The sequence below is a fragment of the Centruroides sculpturatus genome, unplaced genomic scaffold (assembly GCF_000671375.1).
Source record: "Centruroides sculpturatus isolate CEXI.00-Female unplaced genomic scaffold, Cexi_2.0 scaffold43, whole genome shotgun sequence".
NCBI lineage: Eukaryota > Metazoa > Arthropoda > Arachnida > Scorpiones > Buthidae > Centruroides > Centruroides sculpturatus.
The window spans coordinates 1,109,796-1,127,434 of record NW_019384334.1 but is presented as its reverse complement, the minus strand read 5'-3'; the positions used below and the strand labels follow the sequence as shown (position 1 = coordinate 1,127,434).

The following is a 17,639-nucleotide window of genomic DNA, read 5'->3' as shown; positions in this document are numbered from 1 at the left end:
ATCCAGCAATCTCCTTAATCTATCTTTCTTCCGGTCCCATATATTTCAGATTACCAAGATTGTACAGTATTAAAAATAATTGTTTTTTAAACTAAGGCAGAAAGATATCTGAAAAGCAAATCTTTAAACTTATTATTAAAAGATTTGAAGGATAAATGAATTTAATATACATACATTGTAAACATTTGCTTAAAATTCCAAAAGGAATCAATATTTATTTATAAGATTTTCTTAACACGAAAACAATGTATTTTTAATATTACGTCTCCAATTAGTAATTGATTTTTCCAGCAAACAATAAATAACAATTTTAAATAAAAGTTCAAATTGAAGATATTTAAATTTATATACTAATTAAAATTAAATATTTACGTACAGAAAATTATTTTTTAATCAAATTTTATTATTTGAATAAATATATTTGAGAGATTGAAAATATTACTAAAAATTTACCGATTTCAAAGTGTACTTACTCATCACACAAATTAACTAATTATTTGATTTTACAATAAACACGTATCAACGTTCAAATTGAAATTAAACGTAGAACGTAGAATTAAGTTAAGAAATACATATATTCAAGAACATTTTAAAAATACATTAAAAATAAATAATTTTTTCATATTTAAAAATTAAGAACAAAACAAAAAACAGAGGAAGTTTCAATATTGAAAATAAAAAAGTGTCAATTTGATACCTCTAAAATTTTGTATTTGTAAAAACATATAAAAATAATAATAATGTGCGCTACGTATAGTCATTATAGTAGCATTGATATGATCTTTCAATATCAATAAAATGACATATTTTATTATCGTACTGTTTAGAATATATACTCAAATATATAATAAATATTACAGTAAATATTTGCAAATCATTCAGTAACACTATTAACATGTAATCCCTTAGAAAATAATAAAGCTATTTTCAAAATTAATATACTTTCATAGATTTACAAACGCTGGTAAGTTTGCGTGTGAAAAAGAGAAATTATTCATGCATAGAATAAAACTATTCACTAGTGTTTGCATTCTATTTCATTTGAAAGAATAAAAGTATTGTATTTTACATAAAATTTTATATTTTTATATGTGAAAATAAAATTTTTATGTGATACACTACAAATCTCCGAAAATATCGGTGTGATCTGTCATAAGTGACTTATGAAGAAATTCATCGATACTTCCTGTGAGCTTAAAAAATGTATCATAGTGAATCTGAAAGGTAAATGATATTTTATAAATCTAACTTATTTTTCTTCAGCTTTTTAGAATTTATTGTACAACACAAACAAAATGCCGTAAACATTTAATAGTTACATAGATCAAATTATAATTTAACAAATTTGTTACAAATTTTGGCTACATTAATTTAAATCATAGGATATCTCAGAGATAAAAGTTATTCCTTGTATTAATTAATTTCAAATATTGCTTAGGAATTACAAATCTCGTTGTATATTTGACCAATCTCAACATTATCATATCGCCGACAATCACTTCTGTTGTTATTTGTTTTCTACCTCCAACCCATTACTGAACGGAAGAATATTGTATATAATTTATTTATTTATTTTCAAGTATCGTAATCAGAAACCTTCATAGGGAAAAGCTGTTAATCTGTTTTCACTCTGTCTACTCTCTGAAGGATTGAGTATGATTTCATTACATCCTGTGTATGAGTTTACTAAGTTCTTGAAATGATTTAGCATTTCTTTAATGTTTAAAATTACTTTGAAGAAATGCATCTCGACGGAATTCTTTCAGCATGTACTATGATAAGAGTTCTAAAGCATTGCACTCAACTTTAAAAGTTCATTTTGAGAAAATATTACTAAATGCACTTGATGTCTTCTAAGTATGTTATTTCCAAGATTAGAAAAATGCCGGATATTTATACATCAATGTCAATAGATTGAAAAAGTATTTTTATTTTCTAAGTAGAATAAAAGTTTAAAGATATTGAAGATAAACAGAAAAATTTTTTCTAACAATAAACTTAATCTAAATGACTGTTGAAGACTATTCTGTGATATTTAAACAAATGATTTCTGTTTAAATTTGTTTAACATTTAAAAAATTATAAATACTTAGTTATAGTTTACTTAATTTAATTTCTTATATTATTTTGATTAAATTATTTTAATAGTTTGTGACATCTTGCATCTGCCATTAATAATGTATCAGTGAAAGCAAGATGTGAAAATATGTCATCATCGCAGGTTTTCTGTCATGTCGTTGCTGATAGCAGAGGAAAAGTCTGATATGAACATCTTGTCGCCGTTGGGCAAGACCTTCTATATTTCTGTCAACAAGTGAAAGTTCTGATTTTCTTTTACGTAAATATAGTTTCTATACATGATTACTCTTAGCAATTTGATAAAGTTTTTAGAACATCCAATACTTGAAGCATTCCCAGAGCAGATTAAGTTCTTATGCGCGTGTTGAAAATCTTTTATACTTGAAGGTCATTTTTACACAAAAACTTCTCATTTTCTCCGCATCCTTCTATATTCTTTAGATAATATGTAAGAGAGCTTTTTAGAAACTGGCTCAAGAAAATTTATAGAAAGCACAAGTTTTCAAAAGGACAAGCAAAAACTCGTTAAAAATTTATGCATTTTTGAATTCTCTTATGCATAAGCAAATATACAGAATTAATGTTTGTATCAAACTTTAAAATTCAACTTTCAATTCAATACGCCCAGTCTTCTCAACGTTTTTATATTAACAAGTTCATAATAGTTTAACATCAATTTCAGCTCATTGATCGATATTTAGTTCAAATTGAAAAGCAAGAATATATTTAATTATTAAAGCTTCGGATAAGTTAAAAATAAATTATTGAACCTAAGACACAAACAAAAATTAGAAAACAAATGCTAAAATATGATAAAGCAATTTTGTATATTAGTAAAATTCTTTGTCATGGCTTCTATCCTTTTTCAGCCTGTTCTATTACTGAATCACAAGTTTATTAATATCGATAAACGTCACATATAGTTTTCTCCTCTTTCATTAAAGAATTAACTTAATTAGACAATGAAGGATAAAGATTTAATTTGTAGCATGATCTTTTACGCTAATTAAATAAGGAAAATCAAATTTTTTCCCTAAATATTGAATTATAATTTTTGCATTTAAAATCTAAATCAACTATTATTATGAAAATTTAATTATTTTACTTTTTTGACTGTTCTTTCGATTTAAATATATCTTTTTATACTACTAAATCTACTACTTAATATATCTACTACTTAACATTAGATTGAATTTTAAAAATAGTTTGTTTTACTTTCAAAAATGAGCTTAAAATATTTTCTTTACGTCTGAACTTTTTAATAACTTGTAATAAAATTTATCATTTAAAAATATTTAGGAGACAGGATATTATAATATATTGATATTATATAATAATTAATATACAATTAATTAATCAATCAAGAATTCATTTTGATAAACATCATTCAAGATATTCTTATTTTATTATTATTAACACTGTATTTTAAATTTTTTTATTCAAATTCTTTTTTACTGGAATTCTTATGGAATATTCTTATAAGTTTATGGGAAACAAAATCATCCATAAACTTATATGAATTGTTTGAGTCTTTCTAAAGATATTTTATACGAGGCTCTTTCTCTCAAATGCGAAGATTCTTATATATTATGATGTATAAAAATTTGATTTGTCATTATATCTAACAGTATAATATCTGTTTTTCCATATCCATATCCTTAAATCATATACCCTTCCAAAATATTACACTTTGTTAAAATAAGACATATTTTCTAGATATTAATAGAAGAAAGAATCCCTTTTGGCTGTATTGATTGCTTGCCTGTTTCTTATTTTATACATTTAGTTAAGTAATTAGGTTATCGTTATTATCTTATCTTATTCTTCTTAAATTTTATTGCTTGAAGTTAGGTTATAAAATTCAAGAAAAATAATGTTGGATATTGAAAATACATTATTAAACAATTACAATTACGAAGTGAACTAGTAATTTAATGCTTATTTGCTATATATATATATGTATAGATAGATAATCCAGAAAAGGATCTACATAGGAAATTGTCAGCATTAGAGTGTTCATAACATTAGGTACTTGTGCGTTATTGATTTGACCTTTGTAGTTTCATCTGGTGACATTTATCCTATATAATCTTATTATTGGAAGATAAATAAATCAATATAGCATTACTTATATATTCGTAGGATGTTTTTGTATTATAACAATTCCCAATACAAATCATCTTCGTTTATCTATAATACATTACTTATTATAAATAATGACTACAATAAATACTTCCAAGTTCTTATTTTTTATTAGTGAAAAATATTATTTTACGGTCCTAAGTTTTTCTTCTATTCTTATATATTAGATTGATTTAAAATTTTATTATAAAACAAACTAAATTTACAATAATAAAAAAGACTTTCAAGTAATTTATTATAGTCAATAATAAATATATTTTTAATGTACGATAAAAGTTTATTACGTTGTTACGATTTAAAATAAATAACATTTATGCTAATAAAGAGAAGCTTTCTATCCTATTCTTTAAAAACATATTGTTATTTTTTTTAATTTCGAGTTTTTTCTGCAAAAAAAAATCGAAAATTCAATTTTATTCTTTCTGCATCTTGAAGTTATAAAAAGTTTCCAAATTTCTTTTTGTTTTTAAGTTATTTTAAGACTAAAGAGAAGAAAAGGGTAATTTTATAAGATGTGCTTCAGGATTTTTTTTTTCTTTCTTCTTCTTCAAAGATCAACCTTATTATTTAAGTAAAATGAGGCATGCTTATTTTATGATCATACAAATACGTTTAAGCTATCTTTATACGTCTCTATTATTACAATAAATAGTTATTTTTAAATTAAAAATTTTAAATAAAAAAAATTGATAAAATTAAAACAAACAAATAGTAAATTCAATTTAAAATATGTGATATCTGACTGTCGAAACACGCAAACAATATATAAAAATTTAANATTATAAATAATGACTACAATAAATACTTCCAAGTTCTTATTTTTTATTAGTGAAAAATATTATTTTACGGTCCTAAGTTTTTCTTCTATTCTTATATATTAGATTGATTTAAAATTTTATTATAAAACAAACTAAATTTACAATAATAAAAAAGACTTTCAAGTAATTTATTATAGTCAATAATAAATATATTTTTAATGTACGATAAAAGTTTATTACGTTGTTACGATTTAAAATAAATAACATTTATGCTAATAAAGAGAAGCTTTCTATCCTATTCTTTAAAAACATATTGTTATTTTTTTTAATTTCGAGTTTTTTCTGCAAAAAAAAATCGAAAATTCAATTTTATTCTTTCTGCATCTTGAAGTTATAAAAAGTTTCCAAATTTCTTTTTGTTTTTAAGTTATTTTAAGACTAAAGAGAAGAAAAGGGTAATTTTATAAGATGTGCTTCAGGATTTTTTTTTTCTTTCTTCTTCTTCAAAGATCAACCTTATTATTTAAGTAAAATGAGGCATGCTTATTTTATGATCATACAAATACGTTTAAGCTATCTTTATACGTCTCTATTATTACAATAAATAGTTATTTTTAAATTAAAAATTTTAAATAAAAAAAATTGATAAAATTAAAACAAACAAATAGTAAATTCAATTTAAAATATGTGATATCTGACTGTCGAAACACGCAAACAATATATAAAAATTTAATTTCGTATTAAAAAACAATATTTATAAAAATATTATTAAAGATTATTTGAAGAAAAGCAATTTATAAAAATAATTTATATTTTTTAGCTATATATTTTTTTATTATTGATTTCGTTAGAAATTTGAACATTTTCCACACGGATGCTTCTTTTTCAAAAGATTTATTTCTTGATCTTATGATGATCCTTCATAGTTTTCACATTTATATACTGTAAGATGAAGAAATGATGATGACCGTAAGTAGTTTTAACAGTATATATTTTAAATATAAAAATTAAAAGAAGAAAAACTCATTTAAAAATTTCTTCTTATCAAAAGTCTTGAACAAAAATCTGATTTTTTATTAGTAATGATTCTTTTAAACAGTGATCTAAACGACAAAGACTTCAATATAACTGATAAACATTTTTGTTTTTAATAAATAAATGTAGCTTACATAGGATATACTAAAGAATACTAGATTATAAGTTCTTGTATTTGCTTAAAAGCATAAATAAATAATTATAAATATCTGATTTATTTATCATAGTTTAAATCCTTAACATATTCATACACTATAATTCCAGTAAAATCTTTAATAAACTTACAGAAAATAATACATTTTAATTATTTTATAGTGTTCGATCTAACCATATATACAAACCAAAATCGAATTTAAAAATAAAGATTTACGTCACAATTATCTCTACCTTTTGTTATCAATTATAGCAGTCAATTAGCTTCAAATTGTATTAATAAAGAAGCATTTTCAAGTATAGAAACTATTTTGATTTATGAAAGTTTCTAAGAAAATTCTATAAATGTTTAAATTTGACTTTCTGTCTGCTGCTAAATACGGTTAATCGATTTAAAGGTAGTAGCTGACAGAGCTTTCGCCGCCACTGATATCTCCTACAGAGGAGAAAAAATGTGTCTCAAAGGAAATTCTGTATTATTCTTGGCAATAAGAAAAATGTTGCCAACGCTTAAAATCGAACTTTGGAACTTCACCAAGATAATACTGCATAGGAATATATACTGTACGTTACCAGAAAAGAAAAAATCTATCTAATTATTTATTTACGTGATCGAAAACTTAAATTAATATCTTGGTATTTTATATTAATTTTATACATTATGATGTAAATCTGTATTATAATAAAAGTAACGATTTAACATAACTTCTTGAAAAATAGCTAAATAATTCTGATTTATTTACATTATAGATAAAATTAGATTATAAAACTTATACATGTTTGTTTACTTAAATATTAATTAAATTTAAAAAAATACAAATTAAAATATTATAATATTGGGCGATTACTAAATAAATAATTTAGTATTTAAAGTTATTAAAAGAAAATATTCAAATGTGTTTAATGAAGATTTTAGTTAAAAATTCAAGAATCTTAAAAGAAATGAAATATATTTAAAAAAAAACATTTTTAAACTTATATTTACGGAAGTAATACGTTAAAATAGAAAATTAATTTAGTTTTAAACAAAATTTTTAAAAAGTTTGTTTACTTTGTTAATGCTAATGTATATGTAAACAAATTTAAAATCAAATATTTATACTGAATTTACACGCATAGTGATTTAATTTACCGCGTACAATAACATTTTGAACCAACAAGATGTTGATTTAAATATTATCTTAAAATATATAAAAATTTATTCATTTAAAATCAATCATTTTTTAAATTTAAAATGAATTTAACTATTATCTATAGTCTAAGTTAATGCAATGCTTCTAACCTTATTTCACTATAGAGAAAGTTTAGATTTTGTTTTAATAATAATGGAAATAAAAATTGATAAATCTTCTTAAATACTTTTACTTTGCTTATTTTTCTATAACATTGTTGCTGTATTAATAGCTCCTTTCCTACTAATTAAGGCTAAAATATGTAAATTAAGAGTGGCGAGTTGAAGTTGGTATTTTAATATCACATATTGGATAAACATCTCCGACATTTATAAGGCAGTTCTGTAAACGATCAACTTAAATGTACTAAAATTAACTACAATTAACAAAAGAAAATAAATAAAATAAAATAGTTTATGATTTTGAATACTCTAAAATTTTTTATTTTTTCCGCAAACAAATGTTCTTAGTTATAGTACAGGTAGATAAAAACTTACTTGAATCTCTGTTCTGTGCTGTTTAAGATGAATAATTACGATTGAATCATTTCTTAGATATGTTATGAACATTTCTAAATGTTAATTTTTATAATTTAAGCAATTTTTGTTTAAAAATATTTTATTCATTAACTATAGAATCGGGTTATTATTTTGTTATAATTTGAAAAACTACTCTAGATAAATAAATCTCATATTTAATCTATAATCGATTATTTCAATTAATTTTTATCGTGCGGAAAACAAGCATTTAATTAATGAAAGCAGTTTCGACATGAAATGTTATTCATTAATCAAATTTACAGCATTTTAAGCGAGTTTGAAATACTTCGAATGAAGACAGCTCTTGAGAGGAATATTATTTAAATAAAAGATACAAAAATTTATACGAAACTTGACTAAAATTTTATATAGAAAAGTTATTTGTTTATTTTTAATGGAGGAAAAGGCTTTTAACCTGAAATAAAACCGCAAATGTCGTTTCTTTCTTGTTTATCTGCAGTCTCATTGAATTTTTGAATGTATGGATTTTAAATTCACAGAACTGTTGCATCTGCTCTCGCGCTTAGAATCGATATAGTTGAAAAACTTGATAGAATCAGCAATATCTTGTTTTAAAAAGGTATATCTACATATATGTTTTTAAAATAAATTATATAATTAACCAGAAAATTAACGAACTCAAATTAGGAGCAGCAACAGCTGTTACAAAGATTCTCTAAATCAAATTCATAATTGAAAATTAAAGTATTATCATCATATATATACTTATAATTCAAGCTTAATTACACAGTAAGTATTTTTGACTCTAGTTATGAGCTGAATCGATTTTTGTAGATGCTAAATTTAACCATTCTTTAAATGCTTTAACCAGATGCAGATCCCAATAAACATGAAAATTTATAGGACCAGTGAATTTCAGCTATCATCAGAAAATCATATATAACCGCAAGTATGATTACTGTATTATAAGCATATTAAATGTAATGAACATTGTATTATACATGTCAGTTGTAATAAATTATATAGATTTAAAGGCTACTCAAAACGTATAAATCTATTCGCATTTACTATTATAGAGTTACACGCGTAACCCTATTATAGTAGTGTTTTTGTTGTTGTTTTTGGAAATTAGAATACAAATTCTTCAAGTATTTTAAAATCATTTCAATCAAAAGATAAATTGTTTCAAACATAAACTCGGAAAACACTTTATTATAAGTATTGATTCTCTCCAACTCACATCATACTGAGTTTGCCCTCGATCTAGCGATATTATTATGGCTGCAAGCACACTCCGCTTCTCTAGTTACTGTTAAGACAATTTATCTTCATATACCGTGAACTAAACTCATATCACTTTCATTTAAGGTTTCTCTTATTTACTCAAAATTCAACATGTCAATAAATTTCAAACATTTGAAGCTTTATGCTATTATATGGAAATCTGGAGGTTTTTTTTCTCTTCTTGTTCTTCTCCGTTTTATATAAAAACTGATTTTTGTTTAATTATCTATTCTTCGAAGTTTAAAGGAATTCATTCAACATGAATTCCTTTAAATTTAATTTCAAAAACACTATAACTTCGAATTTACGATAATATTCTAATCATTCTAAATTTATGCTACACTAATAATTTATAAGTTAAATAATATTACTATAAAAAATTAAAATTTTTAAGATTTCTATGATAAATTACTTCCATTCGGCAATCATTAAAAAATGAAAATGAAAGAAATAACGTTACGGCTGATTAAGTTCTCTTAACTTACGTACTTTTTTTTAATTTTTATCATTATGAAATAAAAAAACTTTTTAAAACTTATAAATAAAACTTAATTGTATAATAACTATGATTAATTACATTTTTAATTGATATTACACTAATAAACTTAACAGCTTCTGAGATTTTCTTGTGTATTATTCTTTTGGTAACAATAATAATGTTTTAAATATCTTCAAAAAGAATTTCAACAACATTCTTAAAATTTAAATTTAATGTTTTTTCCTTATAAAAAATAAATAAAATGAAGTAGCTTTATATAAAAAAGCCGTGCTTGAACCTTTTCGAAACTTTAACAAAAGAAGTACCTCCAGGCTACTAATGATAAACTGGTATGCTACAAAAACTTTTAAACTATCACAATTAATTTCCCAAGAGTGTGTTACAATTGACTCGAAATCTAGTGATTGCCATAGATGATGATGGAATAAATATAATTTTTTCAAAATAATTACTTAAAATAAACCATTTCAATTACCTTCACACACATATATATTGTGTTCATTATAAAATGCTACACTTTTATCACTTTTTATAATGAACACGTTTTTCTTCTTCGGTCGCTTCATAAAATTTAACACAAAATTTGAAGAACAAATTAGAAAGTTCTGAAACTTTTCACGCTTTTGGTTAGTTGAATTTGGTTGGTCAGTCTTTACTGCTTCGCATTAAGGATGCCTCGCGTAATTTCATGAGACTAGTGAAATGTTTGGTATTTTCTCCTTAATTTCAATGTCACAAACACATTCTGTTGGAAGAATGTTAAATATCTAACAGAAAAATTTCTCACATAGTACATAACATGCAGTGGATTGTTGCCAAGATAATAGCATTGTCCTTAATTGTGATAAAGTCTCTCTTTTTCTGAATTTATTCATTACATAATCATGTCTAAAGCTTGCTTAATAAACATAAAATCATAATATTATGTGCTATTAATTTGTCAAATTTATATAAATTATTTTGGATAGCAAGAAACAAGCTAATAAATCATATCTTTCTTGCCAAAATTTATATATTAGTAACATAATTTAGAGCATATAAGAAGTTTTTCGCTTAATTCTATAATTTTATACAATTCTCACGGTTTTAATCACATTTAAAATAATTTTAATATGTAAATTAATTGACAAATTCATTGATCTAATCACTCTTTTTCTATAAGTATAATTAATTTAAAAAATTTTTTTATAATTATTTAGAATAGTTATTAAATTATTTTATATTATATTATTAAAGATTTTAAATCTGTGTCAATATGAAATAATTTGCAATATTATAGGACAAATGTAAAGTACTTTATGTGCTTAGTTTATTTAAACGTAGCGTTAAATTGATCATGATTTATCAAGCAAGAGTTAAATTAGCATTTCGTACGACATTAAAGAGAATAGAATAATATTCCGAAAATTATTAACATGATTGATCAATTAATTTAATTTTATGATAAAGATATTACATAAATTAATGTATAAAACCAATAAAAATACTTAAAAATACGAATTTTATTATTTAAAACGTGATTATAATTATAAATGTTGTTTATAGAGAGTGAATTATATTTAAAGAAACTATTATTAATTCAACATTTACATTGTTACGATCATATTAATATAGAATATTATTAAAAAATTACCAATAATTTAAATTTAAGCATTATTTAAAACGCGATTTTCTACTAACTTGTAAGATTTTTAAAATAATTCTAAATAAACTAATTAAATGCAACTTTAAATTAAGATAAGACTTTCAATTGTTAAGTCTCTTAATTTATTCTTTTTATTTCAAAAATCCTTGCAAATAAATGTAAACATTATGATATTAATGTTCTTCTCAATATAAAATTAAAAATTAATCGATATAATTGGAACTGCGGGGAGCTGAAACGATAAAAAGCTTTTAAACGTGTCTACTTTATATTAAATTTTTTCCATTATCTGTTGATCAATAACTTCCATACGATATACTCAATCGAGCATATATTTTATATTTAGGTTAGATATATTTATATAAACCTTTTCAAGTGGAGAGAACTCCAATGGTTATTTAAGCTATCCGTTCACCGTATACAGAAAGTACAATAACTTTTATGCAAAAATTCGATCGACTTCACTACCTGAATGATGATTCAATATAGCATTAAGATCATTCTATTGAACGTTAAAGATAATCTTAACAGATACAAAAAAAGAGTAAACTGCCTTAACAAAATTTTTTTCTTTTTAAATATTTTTATTATGCTTCCGTAATTTTACCTAAATATTTTTTAGAAGAATTTCTTTTATTTTGATCTTTTCGCTTTCTTTTTGGAAGTTAATAAAATTATTTTAATGTCCTTATATTATAGTGTGTATATTAACAAATTACATAATACATGTAGAATATTATATTATATGCATAAACTCATATGTCATAGAGTCACATATAATATTGATTACTTTAAATCATTTACTTGAATTTAAACATACATATCTTCTAAAATAAATACATATGTCATATCATATTCATATTCATGTTAACTAAAAATTTTACCTAAACTTTATTATAAAATGATTTAAGACATGAAAGGACTTTTTATCTCATAATTCTATATAATTCTTCACAGTTTTNGAAAATAAAACTGAAAGATTTTTAACTTTTCCATTTTTTGTTCTCGTCTTCTATTATTAGATAACCAACGGAAATATGTTGTTCTTTGACCGTCAATAATCAGTATGCTCCGTGTTGCTCGGAAACATAACAGAAAGTATAAACGAAACGAAAAATTTTATTTTTTTAAATTAAATTTTCTTTATAAAATTTTAAAATGTTTTATTTAAATTGCCCTGTTTTATATTTTTCAATATTAAATCTCTGGTTTCGTTGTATCTCTCTGACACTTTCTTATAGACTTTTTTTTAAATTTATGATAAAAACTAAAAGCTAATGATAATGAAAACTTTCAGTAAATATAATTATGCAAACTTTCCATAATTAGTAATTCAAGAAATTAAATTTATGTAATTCTAATTTAATAAACATATTGAACATTTTCCGTTAGAACAGACAATAATCTAATTCATTTTCATCGATTGATTATATAATATATTATATAGACTTCAATTCACTTCCATTATTTCATTTCTATTAAATTGATTAAATAAATAAACTAAATCATTTCATCGTAAATTTAATGTTTTGTTGAAAATTATAAAGAAAGTATATAAGTTTCCAAGAAAATAAAATAAAATTGGCATACAAAATATAGCGACTATCTCTAAACAACATATTGTTGAGAAAGAAATTTTATTGGTAGTTCTTTTCCCAAAGAAAAGTGTATGCAATACCAAACATAACTACAACAAAAATTTTTACACTTCAAAGAAACATATTCTAATATTTTGATCTTTACCCCTTTGCGACTCTCTGTCAAAACATTTCTAAGAATCTGTATGCTTTAAGAAACCACTACATGTTCTCATCTCTTCTGGGAGATTAAAGAAATAAAACTGCAAGTTTTTCTTATATATAATATAAAAAATATAGGAAAAAAGAATAAACTAAATAATTACAATTATTAAATCATTCATTATTATTCAAAATTAAACAAAGCATTCCCTATAATAAAATTCATTATTAAAATAAAATAAAAACTTATATATGCATTTTAGTTTTAACTAAAAATATATACAGCATATTTTTTAAAAATGATATTTATGTTTTATAGTAAAACTTTTAATAAAATTTCCAGTTTTTTTCTCTTATATTGACTATTATTAAAATTAAGTTATATTAACTTATTCGTAGTTAAATTCTAAATAATAAACTAATTTTTTTTATATATATTGACTTTTATACTATAAGATAAAATACTTCAACATCATTTTTACTTTCAACAAACTTTTTAATGCAGGACTTCTTTATTTATAAAGATGATCTGAGCAGAGTAACGTCAAACAGAAGCAGCACAGTTTCGATTAGTTCGTTTTATAGATTAAGTGTTCTGTTCTTATAGTGGATATTTTTTTAGAACCGCTATCTAATTGAATGCCGGTACATAAAAAAACCAAGCACTCTTCTATGCAATGATTGCATTCGATAGAACAGATAAAAGCTTATCTTTTTTACATCAGTTCAGCCTCTTAGTTCTTACCTTCGAATTAATTTTATTTGAAACGATGATTAATCGTCTTTTCTTTGACATTATTTTAAATTTATTGTCATAATTATTAAAATTTTAATATAAATAAATAATTGAAAATAAAAAGTATTACATTCAAAATTCAGAAATAAATGTAAGAGCATAAAGAAATTTAATATATTTAATTAACCTTGATGAAAATTAATTTTTTATTATTAATAAGCATAAAATATAATTACTGTATATTACTTACCTAATAAAAATCCATCTTTACTCCATTGTACTTCACCAGCCAAATGGCCTATTTGGCAAGGAAATTCTAAAGTCTCACCCTCCTTAACCTCTCGGTCTTGAGGTCTTACGCGGAAATATTGTTGAATCTCCGGATCTGTAAATAACAATATATAATGTATGACAGTAAAATTATTTAAAAATAAGTGGTATTTATGTGAAGCAATTTTTACTTTAAAGAGTATTTAGATAAGTCCCGTAATATATCCTCAAGTCACATTCCCTTCTGTTTAATGTAAATTTATAGACATGTTTTGCTTTCGAAATCTCATAAATATATCAAAAATAGTTGTAAAAATTTAAATTGGTGAACTGTTTTAGTAGTTTATTATATTAATTAATTCAATCGTTAATAGTTTTATTTAATTACTTATATTACTCCACATTTATCATTTCAGAGAAAGTAAGAAATATGCTTAAAGTTTTATATTAGAGGACTTTTCAGGAATTTTTTTAAAAAAGTTATTACTATTTGGCCTATATTGTGATAATTTTCGGACTAAAAAAATGAAATCTTTAAAATATTAAATTCAACACATTTTTATACTTATAAATGTTAAGAATAATTAAATTATCATATTAGTTAATCTAAGAGTCTTATTCTGTGTAATAGCCTTGTTCTGTATTTATGTATAGGCCTATATAATATAATGTTTATTAAAATATGTATATACATAATTCTTTTGTTAAAAAGTAATCAATGGTCTGAATAAAATTTGCGTAAATGAGAATTAAATGAAAATTTTTCTAGTTGATGATTGGTTGATTTGTGTTTTAAATACGTACAAATGAATCATCGAGCTGTTCATAATCGGAGATTATCTAGAAAAATTCTTCAAGAGAATAGACAGTGTTGATTACTTTCCCTCAGACGAAATCGGAAAATAAAACTGAAAGATTTTTAACTTTTCCATTTTTTGTTCTCGTCTTCTATTATTAGATAACCAACGGAAATATGTTGTTCTTTGACCGTCAATAATCAGTATGCTCCGTGTTGCTTTGAAACATAACAGAAAGTATAAACGAAACGAAAAATTTTATTTTTTTAAATTAAATTTTCTTTATAAAATTTTAAAATGTTTTATTTAAATTGCCCTGTTTTATATTTTTCAATATTAAATCTCTGGTTTCGTTGTATCTCTCTGACACTTTCTTATAGACTTTTTTTTAAATTTATGATAAAAACTAAAAGCTAATGATAATGAAAACTTTCAGTAAATATAATTATGCAAACTTTCCATAATTAGTAATTCAAGAAATTAAATTTATGTAATTCTAATTTAATAAACATATTGAACATTTTCCGTTAGAACAGACAATAATCTAATTCATTTTCATCGATTGATTATATAATATATTATATAGACTTCAATTCACTTCCATTATTTCATTTCTATTAAATTGATTAAATAAATAAACTAAATCATTTCATCGTAAATTTAATGTTTTGTTGAAAATTATAAAGAAAGTATATAAGTTTCCAAGAAAATAAAATAAAATTGGCATACAAAATATAGCGACTATCTCTAAACAACATATTGTTGAGAAAGAAATTTTATTGGTAGTTCTTTTCCCAAAGAAAAGTGTATGCAATACCAAACATAACTACAACAAAAATTTTTACACTTCAAAGAAACATATTCTAATATTTTGATCTTTACCCCTTTGCGACTCTCTGTCAAAACATTTCTAAGAATCTGTATGCTTTAAGAAACCACTACATGTTCTCATCTCTTCTGGGAGATTAAAGAAATAAAACTGCAAGTTTTTCTTATATATAATATAAAAAATATAGGAAAAAAGAATAAACTAAATAATTACAATTATTAAATCATTCATTATTATTCAAAATTAAACAAAGCATTCCCTATAATAAAATTCATTATTAAAATAAAATAAAAACTTATATATGCATTTTAGTTTTAACTAAAAATATATACAGCATATTTTTTAAAAATGATATTTATGTTTTATAGTAAAACTTTTAATAAAATTTCCAGTTTTTTTCTCTTATATTGACTATTATTAAAATTAAGTTATATTAACTTATTCGTAGTTAAATTCTAAATAATAAACTAATTTTTTTTATATATATTGACTTTTATACTATAAGATAAAATACTTCAACATCATTTTTACTTTCAACAAACTTTTTAATGCAGGACTTCTTTATTTATAAAGATGATCTGAGCAGAGTAACGTCAAACAGAAGCAGCACAGTTTCGATTAGTTCGTTTTATAGATTAAGTGTTCTGTTCTTATAGTGGATATTTTTTTAGAACCGCTATCTAATTGAATGCCGGTACATAAAAAAACCAAGCACTCTTCTATGCAATGATTGCATTCGATAGAACAGATAAAAGCTTATCTTTTTTACATCAGTTCAGCCACTTAGTTCTTACCTTCGAATTAATTTTATTTGAAACGATGATTAATCGTCTTTTCTTTGACATTATTTTAAATTTATTGTCATAATTATTAAAATTTTAATATAAATAAATAATTGAAAATAAAAAGTATTACATTCAAAATTCAGAAATAAATGTAAGAGCATAAAGAAATTTATAAGAACAATAAAGTATAAAGTAACAAGTATAACAATAATGAAAGATACACAAAATAATTAAAGATAAATTATATTTTTATAATTTTTTAATTTATTTGGCAAATTATAAAAATTCGATGAATAAATATCGAATAATTACCGAATGTTTAAGCTTATAAATGATTATTTTAATCATATTTTTATATATAATTTCATACAAGAAAAATAGAATTAATAATGAGATGATTGTAATATAAAGTTAAATTAATTTTAGTAGATCTTGGAATTCAGAGAGAGAGAGACAAACTTCGCGATGCAAGTAAACAACGCTTAGGGAACATGCAAAAAATAAAAAAAAAAGAAATAGTATGGATATAGGAAAAGTCATTGCACAAGAAAAACACAAATGACTATAAGAGAAACATTAGATTTATTCCGAATGAACTCGAGAACTAGGAAGATAATACTACTCGACTGTCGAATAAAATGTGATTTCCATTTGAAACACTGTGTGAAAACATGAAACGGATGAAGCGGAAACAAATCGTAGTGCAAGAATCCTGAATAGAAGAGATTGAATATATGAAGCAAGGATGCATGTTTTAAGCAGATTTCTTGCTCAATGATATTTATAGTTTTAGACAACAATTGATTTACTAGCTATAAATAATGGAGTCATCAGAAAAATTTAAATTTACTTTGAATTTCAATTATAATTTCACTGTAATTGAAACAGTCGGTATAGTTTAAAAAATTATTACAGTATTTTAATTTTACAATATTTCGTTTTTTCTTAAAATGTGTATAGTTTAAAAGACAAAAAAAGAAAAAAACGCGTTTATGAATTAGTTAATTTTTTAAAAGAAATTAATGCGTGTTAAATTTTTTTCTTATTCTTTACTGATTTCATTCAAATTGTTTTTCTTGTAGATTTATATTTATATACTTGTCTCGTGTCAATGATACTAAAATTGCTGTATTTTTTACTTAAACTGATTAAGTTTGCTCATAATTAAATCATAACATTACTAAAAATAACTGCCATAGATTACTTTATTTTTTAC

General features: G+C 22.9%; 1 protein-coding gene across 1 annotated transcript in view; it reads right to left on the bottom strand.

The window, feature by feature from the left end:
• Positions 1-17,639, bottom strand: part of LOC111631473 (nephrin-like) — a 176,490-nt gene that overhangs the window by 51,708 nt on the left and 107,143 nt on the right. The window contains exon 2 of the mRNA XM_023375719.1: positions 13,993-14,127. Within this exon, the coding sequence (XP_023231487.1) occupies positions 13,993-14,127 (135 nt within the window). The remainder of the gene's footprint in view (positions 1-13,992; positions 14,128-17,639) is intronic.